At 40.5% G+C, this 16,082-nt stretch overlaps 1 protein-coding gene across 4 annotated transcripts in view; it reads right to left on the bottom strand.

Annotated features, from left to right (window-relative positions):
• SAMD3 (sterile alpha motif domain containing 3) overlaps positions 1–15,564 on the bottom strand; it is a 74,789-nt gene extending 59,225 nt beyond the window's left edge. For 2 of the 4 annotated variants that reach the window (XM_012458340.2, XM_021666540.2), the window contains exons 1-4: positions 14,433–14,517; positions 14,085–14,184; positions 13,248–13,437; positions 6,532–6,645 (exon numbers count right to left, since the gene is read on the bottom strand). In XM_012458340.2, coding sequence (XP_012313763.2) covers positions 6,532–6,645; positions 13,248–13,437; positions 14,085–14,184; positions 14,433–14,450 — 422 coding nt within the window. In that variant the 5' untranslated portion in view covers positions 14,451–14,517. Of the gene's footprint in view, positions 1–6,531; positions 6,646–13,247; positions 13,438–14,084; positions 14,185–14,422; positions 14,518–15,480 lie in introns of those variants that run through there. The other 2 variants (XM_012458342.3, XM_012458341.2) reach the window with 2 other exon arrangements.
• Positions 15,565–16,082: the final 518 nt, after the last annotated feature.

Raw genomic sequence — 16,082 nt, 5'->3', positions numbered from 1 at the left:
GTGACTGCCCTAATAAGAATAACAATAGGTAAAACTAATGAGCTCCTATGCTTTTTTCATAAATTAATTCATTCTTCTAGTTATTTTATAGATAAGAAAAGTGAGACCTCGTAAGATTATGTAACTTGTCCAAGGTTACTCAGCTGGTAAATAACAGAGCTAGGGTTTAAAACTAAACTCAAATATTTGCCTATCCTCATCTCCAGACTTGCCAAGCCTGACTATTAGCAGGGTTGACATCCTGGTCTAATACCTACACTTACTGCTCTCCCAGACCATCTGCCTTATAGCTCTATGAGTGAATCACCATGAGTGACAATGAATCTCAAGACATTGCATCTCACCCTTGTGTCTCCCTACAAACCTCTTTCATTATCTATTGTGTTCACATATATTTCAATTAACAAGAGCTCAAAGAAAACGCTATTTTAATACATCTTCACGCAATGAACATTTGTTGATCACCTGTGTCAGAGACTGCACAGAGGAATAAGACTGGTTCCTCTCATCCTTCCTCCCTACCCAGAGCTCTTGGCCTATAGAGGACCAAGGAACTGAGGAGCAGGAATTGAGAAGACAAATCACACATCTAACTAGAACCTGTATGAATGAACCCATAACTAGGCTGGCACACTTCGTTGCCACTTCCCTTTATTACACACTGGTATTGGACGCACATGCAACTGTGTGGCTCCTTGCCTGAATTACCGGTGTGGAAGAGCATGCAAACAATACGTCAAATGTGTTGAAAATCCATTGATATTTGCCTTAATCACTGAGTATAGGCAGAAGGATTAGCTTATTCTACACCATTTCATTGCAGTGGCCAAGCCAAGGGAAAAAAAAGTTTGTCATTAAAATAATTTTTAAATATGCATGAAACAATGACTAATTTATAATTATACCCAAAAGCAGAAGCAAAACATCTGCACACATATATTTAAAGTTCAAGTGAAAAGCCTTTAAAGTAACATTTAGGAAGCCTCTATCTGTTTATCTGATTTCATGCCTTATTAGCTACTAAAAGAGAGGTGAACAGTTTCATAAAGGGTAGACAAAAAAACAAAGAATAACATTGCAAAAAAAGCTCTTCCCAGAAAATCACCAGCACATGATGAAGATGGGACCTATTAATCCCTCCTTCCAGAAAGGGCATTTAAGCAATTCAGTAAAGAGCACAGTATGTTCATGACTAGCCCGGGCAACATGTTGAAACCCTCTCTCTACAAAAAATACAAAAATTAGCTGGGTGTGGCAGTGCGTGCCTGCAGTCAGTAGGCTGAGGTGGGAGGACTGTTTGAAATTGGGAAGTGGAGGCTGCAAGGAGCTGAGATAGAACCTCTGCACCCCAGCCAGGGCAACAGAGTGAGACCCTGTCTCAAAAAAACAAACAAAAAACAAAGCAGCACAGTATCTGCTGTCACTGGAGAAAGCTGCAATGTGTCACAGCACTCTAGTGTTTCCCTGGATACCCAATTCATCCACTGGAACACACACCTCATTTTCACTACTGTTACAGTCATTCCAAGAGCCAGAGTCAGGTAAATTTCCAGGCCTTCTATTTTGTCAGCAAAGAAATATGGCATATTCATTCCATCCAGGTTCATTCCATGCAGACCTCATAGGACTGCATATTGAAGCACAGGACACATGGTTCAGAGACCACTTGGTGGGCAAGTGGAGGAGTCAGGATTTGAACCCAATGTGTGAGACTCCAAAAGCCAGCACTTGTTCCCCACTCCTCTCTACCTCTTGAAAAAGGCTGGCTTCAAGAAAGCCCCATGGCCAAACACCTTCAGGTTCTAGCCTGTTATGAATGAATGGTTTATAGACCTCTGGAGTTTGGCTCTGTAAAAAAAAAAAATAATAATAGTATATAGATTGTATTAAAAGATCTAAAAAAGTTGATGTTAATTAAACATTTATCCCATCCTATGAAAGTATATTCAGTCTTTCATTGGCTCACACATCCCAAGTTCTGTTTTATTTTATTTTGTTTTTTCGGGACAGAGTCTCACTATGTTGCCCAGGCTGGAGTACAACGATGCAATCTCAGCTCACTGCAACCTCTGCCTCCTGGGTTCAAGTGATTCTCCTGCCTCAGCCTCCCAAGTAGCTGGGATTACAGGTGCGTGCCACCACACCTGGCTAATTTTTGTATCTTTAGTAGAGACGGGGTTTCACCATGTTGGCCACACCGGTCTCAAACTCCTGACCTCAGGTGATCCACCTGCCTCCAACTCCCAAAGTGCTGGGATTACAGGTGTGAGCCACTGCACCTAGCCCCAACTTTTATTTTAAAGCTCCTATTGAGCCTCTGTGTGTGAGGAGCCAAGCTAAATGCTGGGTTTACAATAGCAAAAAACAACAATAACAACAACAACAACAAAAAACATGGTCATTGTCCTTGAAGCACTTATAGTCTAATGAGAGAATACAAACTTTAAAGTGGTCAATTTCATTATCTAGTTTACAAGTCAAACAACAGATAAGTAGAGGATACTATACACAGAGGAAGGGCTCCGTGCCTGGCCTGGAATGTCAGAGGCTTTCTAAAGAAGGATGTTGAACAGAGGAAAGGAACTATACACCCTGACACAAAAATCATGCAGTAGGCTCTTAATCAACAACTGTGGACTGAACAGTGCCCTAGGCAGAGGGGCAGGAGAAGGGGACCAAGAATGGCTCCAACAATTTGGCTCACAGAGTTGGATGGTGGAGCCACCATCTGAGATAGGACATTGGAGCAGGGAGAACCTTCCGCCCTATCTCAATCCACAGCCTTGGATAAAGGACAGAACCATACAGGAAATATTTAAAATAGATACTTCAGGCTGGGCACGGTGGCTCACGCCTATAATCCCAGCACTTTGGAAGGTCGAGGCGGGTGGATCACAAGGTCAAGAGATCGAGACCATTCTGGTCAACATGGTGAAACCCCATCTCTACTAAAAATACAAAAAAATTAGCTGGGCATGGTTGTGCATGCCTGTAGTTCCAGCTACTCGGGAGGCTGAGGCAGGAGAATTGCTTGAACCCAGGAGGCAGAGGTTGTGGTGAGCCGAGATTGTGTCATTGCACTCCAGCCTGGGTAACAAGAGCAAAACTCCATCTCAAAAAAAAAAAAAAAATAGATACTTCACCCTGCCTTTATGCGTCCCTCCTCCCACCTGATTTCCCAGGAGGGGACACCTGATTCACGCTTGGCCCAGGAACGAAGCAACACTGAAAGACAGAGAGAGTTGGCGGGGAGGACATGAGCTGTTTTTAGGGAGAATTTTCTTTGGAGTTGGTGCTAGGGCATGGCAGTCATGTGCCAGGCACAGGGGAGCAGAACACCCAGATGATAAATCTGTCCTCATAGGGAGAAGCAAGGAAATGAGGCAGACTAGACAGGGAAGCACAACAGAGACAGAGACGACCCACGAGAAAAGAAGGGACCACTTTGCTATCTGGCTTTCCAGCACCTGTTCCTTCAGGCTCAGAAACTTATGCGTTCTGCCCTTGGATGCTGGGAAATGCTTTTCTTACAGTAAACTCCCTTTGTCTTTACTTTGAGTGGATTTTTGTTTCTTACCACCAGACATACTAAGGCAGGAAAGATAAGTTCAGTTATTGAAACATTAACCGTAAGGTGCGATATGCAGAGGTGGGCAGTTGGTGGTAAACAGGTAAGTAAAGGGCTTAGGAGACACTTCATGATCACAGATAAAGATAGGGGCGTGCCACTTCTAGTTTCCAAACCCTTCTATTTCTCTCAATTTCTTAGACAGTCCTATTCTCCTCCCACTTGCCAGGTGCTATGAAGAATATGAAATGCTGTGAAGTGTGGGGCTATGTCTTTGATGAGCCATGTGAAGACAATTGGAATAATAACCCTGCCCAGCCAGCATCACAGGAGCATGATGAGGACCAAATGTCAGGGGGCTTAGAAAAGTGGAAAGACAGCCTAGGCAACACAATGTGATCTCTTCTCTGCAAATCATTAAAAAATTAGCTGGGCATGGTAATGTGCACTTGTGGTCCCAGCTACTCTGGAGGCTAAGGCGGGAGGATTGCTTGAGCCTGGAAGGTCAAGGCTGCAGTGAGCCCTGATTGCACCACTGCAGCCTGGGTGATAGAGTGAGAACCCCACAAAAAGAAAGAAAAAAGAAAGAAAGAAAGAAAGAAAAAAGAAAGAAAGAAAGGAAGGAAGGAAGGAAGGAAGGAAGGAAGGAAGGAAATAAGAAAGGAAGGAAGGAAAGAAAGAAAGGAACAAAAGAAAGAAAAGAAAGAAAGGGAAAGTCCTACAGGTTTAGAAGATTGCATCCTCATCTCCTGCTGTGTCAAGTAGGCAGAAAAAAGATGCCCTAAGAAAAGCAAGAATACCTCCGGGAGCAGAGATGGAGAAATGGTTGTACACTGAGTGCCCTCTGCTTCCACTCTGCTTAGCACTTGGCAGACGTTATCTATTTTTAATGCTCAAAAGATCACCATGAAAAAGTATCAGCATTATTTCCACTTTGCAGATGAGGATACAGAGACCCAGTGGTACTAGGGTAGGTAGCACTGAGGCTAATCCCTGTTCTCCCCAACTCTACTCACATTTCCACAGTTACAGACATGTGGACTGGCTGCATTTAGCAGCTTCCTGTTGGAAGGGGTAGTTGAGAGCTCATGGCTTACTTTATGCACCTGGAGCCAATCACAGGAAAGCTCTGGAAATCAACAAGCACCCATGAGCAGGAAGGAGGGAATGAAGCCACCTTACAAATGTATTTACACTTTCTGAACTGTAGTTCAATCCAGGAAGACCAAGGCAATGGATTTCACACCTAGGACATGCCCTTCCACTTTCATGGTCACCCCCAAACAAGAGTCAGTTGGCCCTAACACTGGGAGATCTTGAGGCACTGAGGCTGGGGGGCTGGAGGTGGAGTGCAAGGTTGAAGGTGGAAGAGAGGGAAAGAGAGTGGAGAGGACAGCCTGGAGCCAAAGCCCACTTGCAGGAGCTCCTCATCAAAGGTGCTGCTCTTCTCTGCACTCATAGGGCTGCTGGGGCTTACAGGCCTGAGTCAGAGGGTGTTGCCCTCAGTCCCCTGAGCTCTATGCTGAGGGTGGCTTGGCCCTGTGCTGCAGCAACAACAGCCCACCTGGAAAAAATAGCCAGAAACCCTGTGACTTCTCTAAACCTCAGTTGTACTCATTTACAAAAAGGAGAGAATAATGCCCACCTTGCAGTACTGCTGTGTGGACAAAATGAGCTGATGGTGTAAAGGGGTTGTGAAAACTGAAGGACTACATCCTTGCTTGACTATTGCCCGATTATCCTTTCTGTACCAGCTGACAGTCTCTCCTTTCAATTAACTACATTCAAGATATTGCCTTTGCTTGTTAGTGACTGGAGACAATATGTAATATGAGTTATGGATGCACAGATTGCCTGGGTGGGATGCCCGTGAAATGCTCTAGGACAGGGATTCTTAACCCCCAGGCCACAGATCAGTACTGGTTCATGGCCTGTTAGGAACCAAGCCACACAGCAGGATGTGAGCAGCAGGTGAGTGAACAAAGTTTCATCTATATTTATAGCCACTCCCCATCGCTGACATTACCACCTGAGCTCCGCCTCCTGACACATCAGTGGCAGCATTAGATTCTCATAGGAGTGCAAACCCTACTGTGAACTGTGCACATGAGGGATCAAGGTTGCATATTCCTTATGAAAATCTAATGCCTGATGATCTGTCTCCTATCACCCACCCCCAGATGGGACTGTCTAGTTGCAGGAAAATAAGCTTAGGGCCCTCACTGATTCTACATTATGGTGAGTTGTATAATTATTTCATTATATATTAGAATATAATAATAAAGTGCAAAATAAATATAATGTGCTTGAATCATTCCAAAACCAACCCCATGACCCCAGTCCTTGGAAAAATTGTCTTCCATGAAATCAGTCCCTGGTGTCAAAAAGGTTGGGGACTGCTATTCTAGGGGATGCCGTGACCCCCAGGTCACATCTTACCTATGACCATCTCAGCACGAAATCCTATGTGTGGTTCTCTAAATCTACAGTTTTCCTTTGTTCTGTTGTAATCCATATATTGAAATATTACACCATATAAAACCTAGTGTAGGAACATAGAGGAAATGTTTACCAAAACAACTGGAATATAAAACAAATGATTACCTGCCTCTGTCAGGGGAGTCAAGTTACAAAATTCAAAACAAGGCATGTTCTATAGAATTTCATATTTGTGGCTACTGCCAAGTACCTTGAAAAGTTTATGACAGAGAAATCCTCATTTTCCTTAAGAATGTATACTTGAAAGATGTATACTATCATTCTGAAACTTTACTTTTCGGAAACAAAGACCAGAAAATTTAATCTTCATCCTTTATCAAATATCTTTTTTCACTGGATAAAAATATGTTCCCTTCCAGGAAAACAAAAAGTTTCAAATTAGAAATAAATCTAAATATATGAAACCTTGTCAAAAAGAGAATAATGTTATTTGGTTTTACAATGTCTTAAAGTTGGTACCCCACCTCTGTTTTAATACTCTTTGGTCAATTAGTCCATCTTCAAGGTTTTCAGATGGATAGAAAGATGGCATCTGCTCCCCATGGCTGACTGGACTGGAGGTCTCTTCATCCCTGTAACTAAGAAAGAAGAGGTGGGTCAGGCACTATTCAACAGGAGACATGACCATTGATCTCACAGCAGCTCTGAGGGTAGCACCAGCCCAGAGTAAACATCACGGTCTGTGTCCACTTCCAAGTTCCACATTAAAGTCATGCCTAACAGAATGGAAAGAAGGCCCCTCTGGCATCATCTAATTCAGTGGCTCCTACGTGCCAGGAGGCAGACTGATGCCAGTTCATAATGTTGTTTCCACCAATCTATCCTATTTTTAAATGGCATGAAGACAGTATTTTCCTTTATGAAATGACGATGATCGTAGAATGTATCTTTTTTAGTGAATATTCTTATTTGGCAAAATTAAATGGTAAACTCCATCAGATCCCCACTCCACTCTCTGCCATTTTGGGAGACATTTTACTATCTGTGAACTCTCATGATCTTAGAAACACACTCTGCTAACTCCCTCATTTTCCAAGTAATGCAACTGAGGTCTAGAAGGGAAAGCAACTACTGGTGAGCTACTCAGTAGCAGTGCCATGATTTGAACTCAGGTTTTCACCTTCCTGCCCAGTGATTTTTCTACCAGTTTCAATAAGAACAACCAAAAAGCAACTGCTAATATGCCCACCTATTTCATATCCCCATCATTTGCTGCGGTATAAACAGGATGCTAAATATCCTGCCCAGATGTGGCCTACAAACCCTTTTCAAAATAACATGCCAGATCGGTGTGGTGTCTCACATCTGTAATCCCAGTACTTTGAGAGGCCAAGGCGGGTGGATCACCTGAGGTCAGGAGTTTGAGACCAGCCTGGCCAACATGACAAAACCCCGTCTCCACTGAATATACAAAAATTAGCCGGGCATGGTGACAGGCATCCGTAATCCCAGCTACTCAGGAAACTGAGACAGGAGAATTACTTGAACCTGGGAGGCAGAGGTACCAGTGAGCTGAGATCACCCCATTGCACTCTAGGCTGGGCAACAAGAATGAAACTCCATCAAAAAAAAAAAAAAGAAAAGAAAAAAGAAAGAAAAAAGAAAACATGCCAGGTGTAAACCAAAAATAAAATTCTAAGCCCCCTCCCAACCATCTGAATGGACCCCTCCTCTCAGCTAAAAGCATTCCAAAATTAACCTGAAAAACAAGTTCAGGCCATGATGGGAAGGGAAGGCTGAACATGCCTCATTATACCCTCCTCCCTTTTAGAATTCAGGAAAAGCTGACTGGCATTAACATCAACACAGACCTCAAGTCTGATAAGAAACATTTATGGTCTAGTGTCTCTGAAGCCGGTTACCTGGTTACCTGGAGGCTTCATCTGCATGATAAAACCTTCCTCTACACAACCCTTTATCATAACCCAGACATTCCTTTCTATTGATAGTAACTCTTCCAATCAATTGCCAATCAGAATTTTTTTTTTTTAAGACAGAGTCTCACTCTGTTGCCTAGGCTGTAGTGCAGTGGCGCAATCTTGGCTCACTGCAACCTCCGGCTTCCAGGTTCAAGTAATTCTCCTGCCTCAGTCTCCTGAGTAGCCTGAACTACAGGCACCTGCCACCATGTCCAGCTAAATTTTGTACTTTTAGTAGAGATGGGGTTTCACCATGTTGGTCAGGCTGGTCTTGAACTCCTGATCTCAACTGATCTGCCCGTCTCGACCTCCCAAAGTTGTGGGATTACAGGCATGAACCACTGTGCCCAGTTGCCAATCAGAAAAATTTTAAATCTACCTGTGATTTGGAAGCCCCAACATTTTTTTTTTTTTTTGAGATGGAATTTTGCTATTGTTGCCCAGGCTGGAGTATAATGGCACAATCTTGGCTCACCACAACCTCCACCTCCGGGCTCAAGCAATTCTCCTGCTTCAGTCTCCTGAGCCCCAGCTTTGAGTTGTCCTGCCCTTCCAGTTCAAACCAATCTAAATCTTACACTGACTGATGTCTTACATCTCCCTAAAATGTATAAAAGCGAGCTGTACTGACTGCATTGGGCACATGTCATCAGTGCCTCCTGAAGCTATGTCATGGGTGCGTCCTTAACCTTGGCAAAATAAAATAGACTTCTAAATTGATTGAGACCCATCTCAGGTACTTTTGAGTTCACACAGGCAACCACTAGCCATTAAAGAGAATCTGCACTCAAATGGAAACCTATCTGCTAGCTCTGATCTAGAATGCGATCACAGACTCCGTAGAACGAACCTAAAGTATCATTTATTCTACTTACTTCATTTTACAGTTGAAGAAGCTAAAACTAAAAGGGGTCAGACAAATCTCCAAGGCTAGATGAGGAGCTAATATCACAACAGGGGGTTGAAATCAGCTGTTTTGATACCTAGCTTCAGGGTTCTTTTGTACACCAAGTTTCCTTTATTAAACACTCTCTAAAGGGGTTTAATTAAACAGTGTGTTCTCATGCCTCTTTCTACTGTCATTCCCACTTGATGATTGTCAAGTGACAGCATAATTAATAAATATATTTGACAATAAGCAAATATAACCAACAAGCATTTCAAATAAAATATAAACCAATAAGTATTTTCTTCTCACATGCAATTGTAATTCTGTATTAGAATAATCTAAATACAAGACAATCCAAATTCCTAAGTGAGTCAGTTGCTTGTGGATAGAGGGAAAAGTCCCCACTCATAAATCCCCAGACAAACAACTGTCCCAGTCCTGGCCACATTTGAAACTAGCTTTCTTAACCAGGTTAACCAAGTTTCATATTTAACACAGGACTATTTCAGTCTGGGAGAAAAAGGACAAATCTGCTCAAAGATTGTGATACTCCTAATATCAGTGTGAATTAAAGAGGAGTTAAGTACCATATTACTTTTCACAATATACAGATGAAGAAACAGGAATGCCAACATTTAATATAATCAGTACAAGTCAGTAGTAGAACCGGGAACGAAGCCCAGGTTTTCTGGCACTCCAGCTAGTTCTCTTTTAGTTGAGAACATTATAAATTAATTTGCAGTGGAAACAAGACTGCTTGTTTTATTCTAAAAGAAAGAAAGATTTTAAAAATTTCATTTTACACATACATATATTGCCTTAGAAATATCAAGATTCCAGTCATTGGAAGGGAACTTCCAGTTCAAAAGTCCTACTCCCAAAATGCAAGGAAATAACATTGATCTCTCTTTCAGTTTCCCACCCTTCCTTTGGGAAGGAGTAAAAGCTTACAATGTGAACTTCATCAAAAGTTTCATGTTCAAGAGTGTGATCTTTTACATAGATAAGCCAAAACAGTGTTTAGAAGTCCTTCAAATAAATCAGTTAGGGATCGGGTGAAGCAGCTCTTGCCTGTAATCCAGGTGCTTTAGGAGGCTGAGGCAGGAGGATGGCTTGAGGCCAGGAGTTGGAGACCAGCCTGGGTAACATAGTGAGAACACCATCTCTTTTCTTTTTTATTTTATTGCTTTTTAGGTTTTGGGGTACATGTGAAGAACATGCAAGATTGTTGCATAGGTGCATACGTGGCAGTGTGATTTGCTGCCTTCCTCCCCTTCACCTGTATCTGGCATTTCTCCCCATGCTATCTCTCCCCAACTCCCCACCCCTCACTGTCCCTCCCCTATTTCCCCCCAACAGACCCCATTGTGTAGTGCTCCCCTCCCTGTGTCCATGTGTTCCCATTGTTCAACACCCATCTATGAGTGAAAACATGCGGTGTTTGATTTTGTGTTCTTGTGTCAGTTTGCTGAGAATGACAGTTTCCAGGTTCATTCATGTCCCTACAAAAGACACGAGCTCATCGTTTTTGATGGCTGCATAATATTCCATGGTGTATATGTGCCACATTTTCCCTGTCCAGTCTATCAGCGATGGGCATTTGGGTTGGTTCCAGGTCTTTGCTATTGTAAACTGTGCTGCAATGAACATTCGTGTGCATGTGTCCTTATAGTAGAACGATTTATAATCCTTTGGATATATACCCAGGAATGGGATTGCTGGGTCAAATGGAATTTCTATTTCTAGGTCCTTGAGGAATTGCCACACTGTCTTCCACAATGGTTGAACTAATTTACACTCCCACCAACAGTGTAAAAGTGTTCCTATTTCTCCACATCCTCTCCAGCATCTGTTGTCTCCAGATTTTTTAATGATCACCATTCTAACTGGCGTGAGATGGTATCTCAATGTAGTTTTGATTTGCATTTCTCTAATGACCAGTGATGATGAGCATTTTTTCATATGTTTGTTGGCTTCGTGTATGTCTTCTTTTGTAAAGTATCTGTTCATATCCTTTGCCCACTTTTGAATGGGCTTGTTTGTTTTTTTCTTGTAAATCTGTTTTAGTTCTTTGGAAATTCTGGATATCAGCCCTTTGTCAGATGGGTAAGCTACAAAAATTTTTTCCCATTCTGTTGGTTGCCAATTCACTCTAATCTCTATTTGCAGATGACATGATTGTATATCTAGAAGACCCCATCGTCTCAGCCCAAAATCTCCTGAAACTGATAAGCAACTTCAGCAAAGTCTCAGGATACAAAATCAATGTGCAAAAATCACAAGCATTCCTATACACCAATAACAGACTTAAAGAGAGCCAAATCAAGAACGAACTGCCATTCACAACTGCTACAAAGAGAATAAAATACCTAGGAATACAACCAACAAGGAATGTAAAGGACCTCTTCAAGGAGAACTACAAACCACTGATCAACAAAATAAGAGAGGACACAAACAGATGGAGAAACATTCCATGTTCATGGTTAGGAAGAATCGATATCATGAAAATGGCCATCTGGTCAAAGTAATTTACAGATTCAACGCTATCCCCATCAAGCTACCAGTGACCTTCTTCACAGAACTGGAAAAAACCACCTTAAACTTCATATGGAACCAAAAGAGAGCCCGCATAGCCAAGTCAATTCTAAGCTAAAAGAACAAAGCGGGAGGCATCACACTACCGGACATCAAACTATACTACAAGGCTACAGTAATCAAAACAGCATGGTACTGGTACCAAATCAGAGATATAGACCAATGGAACAGAACAGAGGCCTCGGAGGCAACACAACATATCTACAACTATCCAATCTTTGACAAACCTGACAAAAACAATCAATGGGGAAAGGATTCCCTGTTTAATAAATGGTGTTGGGAAAACTGGCTAGCCATATGCAGAAAGCAGAAACTGGACCCCTTCCTGACACTTTACACTAAAATTAACTCCAGATGGATTAAAGACTTAAACATAAGACCTAACACCATAAAAACCCTAGAAGAAAATCTAGGCAAAACCGTTCAGGACATAGGCGTAGGCAAGGACTTCATGACCAAAACACCAAAAGCATTGGCAACAAAAGCCAAAATAGACAAATGGGTCCTAATCAAACTCCACAGCTTCTGCACAGCAAAAGAAACATCATTTCTTATAAATTAGTCAGGTGTGGTATTGAATGCCTGTAATCCCAACTACTTGCGAGGCAGAAACAGGAGAATTGCTTGAGCCCAGGAATTCGAAGCTGCAGTGAGCTATAATCCTGCCACAGCACTCCAGTCTGGGGAACAGACTGAGACCTATCTCTATCAAAACCAAAAAAAAAAACAAAAAGTTGTTTTTAATCAATTAGTAGAATTTCCAGTCCAGCTCTATATACCATCCCTTCAGGGCTACCTGTTCCCCTCCATGTCCCAAATATTAAAATATTCTAAAAATAAACTTGATTATGTCAGGTCTCTACCATTATATTACTTATCAAAGAGAAACAGAGAAATCTGTGTTATTACCAATTTAATCTCAAAAAACTCAAAGTAAAAACATAGAATAGACTTTATCAATCATCACAATCTTTAAAATGTATTCACAGTTCCACAGCAAATATTTAATCTTGGAAACCTTACAAAAAATCTTCAAAATAGGAAAATTAAATCAGAATGGCCAAAATGATTCCAGGGCATAGATGGATGTGTAAAATGAAATTTTTAAACTTATAAATCCTGTTATCCTTTCTTTCCATTGCAGAAGTCAGTGATTAAAAAACAAACAAAACCATCCCCAAACTTCATAGTTTTTATCTGCCACCACTAATTTTTTGGCATGATTTTTTTGGGTGTTTCATGGTGCTCATTATTCTAAGGATACTCTTAAAAAATTAGAAAACTCATGTGGCAATAAAGTGTTCAGCAAATTACATCATAAAGGCATCTAGAAGAGGGCATACATTTGTTACTCTAAGAAATCCTTGGAAAATAAATAAATTAATACATAGTTTTGGGAAAAGCAAAGGAGCAGTCAAGATGCCTTCCCCAAACCCTGATTTTAAAACCAGAGAAACCAGAGCCGCAGGAGCCCCTTTCTCCTTGTGTTACATGTCTATTTCACCTGCTTGTTCCACAGCATTTTATATGGAACACCCCTGTCTATAGGACTTCCCTAATGATTGGAACCAGTGTTTAAAAAGTGGTGAATAAAAAATGTTTCTTGATTCTTAAAATTTTACAGTGTCCTTTGCTCAAATATTAGAAATACTGTACATACAATGTAGCTGAAAATAGTCACAGTTTTCAAAGGGCTTTAAACCCCAAATGTCTTGCTCTAGCCATCATTGGGAAAGCTTGGAAAAAAAAAAATAAGGCCATTTATGAACATACTCACTCTCGGGCTGCTTCTGTTTGCATGACCAGGGCTGCCTCTTTGGGGTTTTCAGGGGACTTCAGTCCTTGAGTGTTCTGCTTGTATTTTTTAATTAAATCCATCAGAACAGCCTGATGCCCAATTTTCTTTACCAGTTGCTGAACCATCCGATCATTAAGTGCAAGGAGAGCAGCCCCACTTACTTCTTCCTCTGGGAAAAAGAAAAAAAAATAGTTTCTACATGACTTTCTGGCAAAACACAGGCATTCTGAAGAAGCAAAATTATCTCTAGTGATAGAAGGATATTCTAAACTCGTCCCCTGCCATTAGCAATTTATCCATATTTTTAACAAAGATAGAACTCTGATGTTGCATAATTCCAAATCAATGCCTGGTCTTAAGAAAGTGCCAGAACATGGAATCACAATAAAAACTTACAATTTCCACATTAATACCCTCCCCATTCTAGTTCTCTCTAACAGGCATTGTTTAATCTTAGGAAATTATTCTTCATAATAGCTCCTATCCAATATGCAACCTTGTAAACCCAACACTACAAAAAATACATACTGTATTATTTAAGAACAAAAGCAATATTAAATGCATATATCAAATACATACTTTAAGTAACCCTTAAGACTTTGAGTTCTTGACATATTATATTCTCCCGTGAATGTTACTTTCAAAAAGAAACCCCGCTACAGTCTATGAAGAAATGAAAAGTTCTCTACTGCAGCAACTCCACATCCACATTTACATGCACACAGACTTTGGCAACAAAAGTAATTTTCAATAACAGAGAACATCAGAAGATCTAGGCTGATCAATTAAAATTTTTGGAAAGTATAAACAACTCACCTTGAAACCTCTGAACTAGCTCTCCTAAATTTTTCTCCACTAACCAACTGCAGACCTGCTCAACTGACCAGGTTTCCATGGCTGTCTCCTGTGAATACACCTGTAGAGCAAAAGGTCAGAGAATTCTCCAGCTTTTCTTTCTGACCCTTCCTTAATTTTTTTTTTAACAATCAGCCCCTTCCTTTGCTAGACACCTTTAGACTCTCAATGTTAAGCTTTTTAAAAATTACTATTTTTACAATGCATATTTAAAAACTGCTAACAAAACACACACTCATTTTAAATATAAGACCCGATTTAACCTATTTTCTAGTATCTCATTTCTCAAATTTCTTCACCTTCTCCTACTTTTTTTCCATAGGCCATCCCGAAGCTTTACTAACAGCCAGCCAGAGCCACACAATGGTACCCAGTCTGTACCATTAACACCGGGTTTCTTCACAAAGAAAAGAAAGGTGTGAAATTCACCACTACTAGGCTCCTCAGGAAGTGGCTGACATTTACGGAAGGGGTGGGCAGGGGAGGAAGGGAGGAAGGATCAGATAAAAGCCTGACAGCCCTACTTAGTAAACCAAGACTGGTTAACCCCTTGCTTCTAGCTAGCAGAAGGAGCTTGTAACTTACTGCTTCTCATTGTTTTGGTTTAGCAAGAGGAGAAAGTAGGACCCAAATTTCTCAGGAGAATCTGAATGTTTCTGTTCTTCCTTCCAATAATACTCCTACATATCCCTCTGAGTTCTAGAACTTTATTGGACACTGTTATGATTGGTAAGATAACTAGGATAAACTACCACATAGATTGAAAACTTTTTACTTAATTGGGCAGATTCAAATCAGAAAATAATTAAATACGTGAATAATTATTGTGAAAGAAGCATATGCAAAGTGTGCAAGATATATTCTTCAACTGTTTCAGTTATTTTTGCATGCCACTTGTCTCCAACCACTAAGAAAACTTAAAACTATTTCCCTAAGGAAGCTTATTCCTTGATTTTGTAATTCAATCCAAAAGACTTCTGATGGACTTGGAGGTGGGTGTGGTGAGGGGAGGGGGTGTGGGAGGGTGGGTTGGATGGGTGGGTGGAGGGAGAAACTGAAATAAATTTAAAACATTTAACCTTTTAACATTACATGGCAATTTCAAATTACGATCTAAATGATATAGATTTACTTGTACATTAAGATACTGACTATTCTATATAGACCAAAGAAAAAGCTACTTACGGAGAAATGGAATCGCAAGGAAAGATAAAAATACTTATTAATCATGTATTTAAATTTTATTGATGGAAGTTCTAAAAAGAACTATTATTGCATTTTTCATTTTTGTATATTTAAATAAGTTACAATTACCAACATCATAGTTAGAATAGGAGAAAAGGGGAAAGATGTTTACCTTGCATATGTAACAAGCCGAAAAGATAGTCTTCAAGAATCATTTCCTAGAAAACAGTTTGACTTCAAAGTAATAAGCCTCATACTCATAAGTATTCACAAACACCAAGTTGAAAAATCGAAAACAAGGGATAAATATAGAAGAACATCTTTCTGCATTTCAGCAGTGGATTTAATTTGCTATGACAAACAGTAGCCATAGAACTCCTCCCCTAGGCTAAGCAGCAATAGCAGGGTGTGAAAAGTCATTATTTGCGAGACTCTGGTGTAAATTAAAAATCACACATTTCTGTCACACTTCTGGTTTCCTTGTGAAGAGTAGGTCTTAGGGAAAAAATAGAAAATAAAGAAAAAATAAAACAATTCTCTAAACTCTAAGATCAAAAGGTATGCAGAGCAGAAGATACTGCCTTGTAGCCATCGATGGATAAAAGTAAAATTGAAAAAAAAAAAGATTAGTTGGAAATGATCACGTATTTTTTAATTTGCGGATTCTTACTACAATTCTACTTCTGGGAAAAACAAAACAGATTAAATTATAACCTCATACAAACATAATAAAACAAAAAAGCATATAATTTTTGCCTATTAGCTTTTCTGGGG

Source organism: Aotus nancymaae, unplaced genomic scaffold (genome assembly GCF_030222135.1).
Source record: "Aotus nancymaae isolate 86718 unplaced genomic scaffold, 86718_ANA_hifiasm-v0.15.2.pri h1tg000040l, whole genome shotgun sequence".
Taxonomy (NCBI): Eukaryota; Metazoa; Chordata; class Mammalia; order Primates; family Aotidae; genus Aotus; species Aotus nancymaae.
This window is presented reverse-complemented; position numbering and strand designations above follow the sequence as displayed.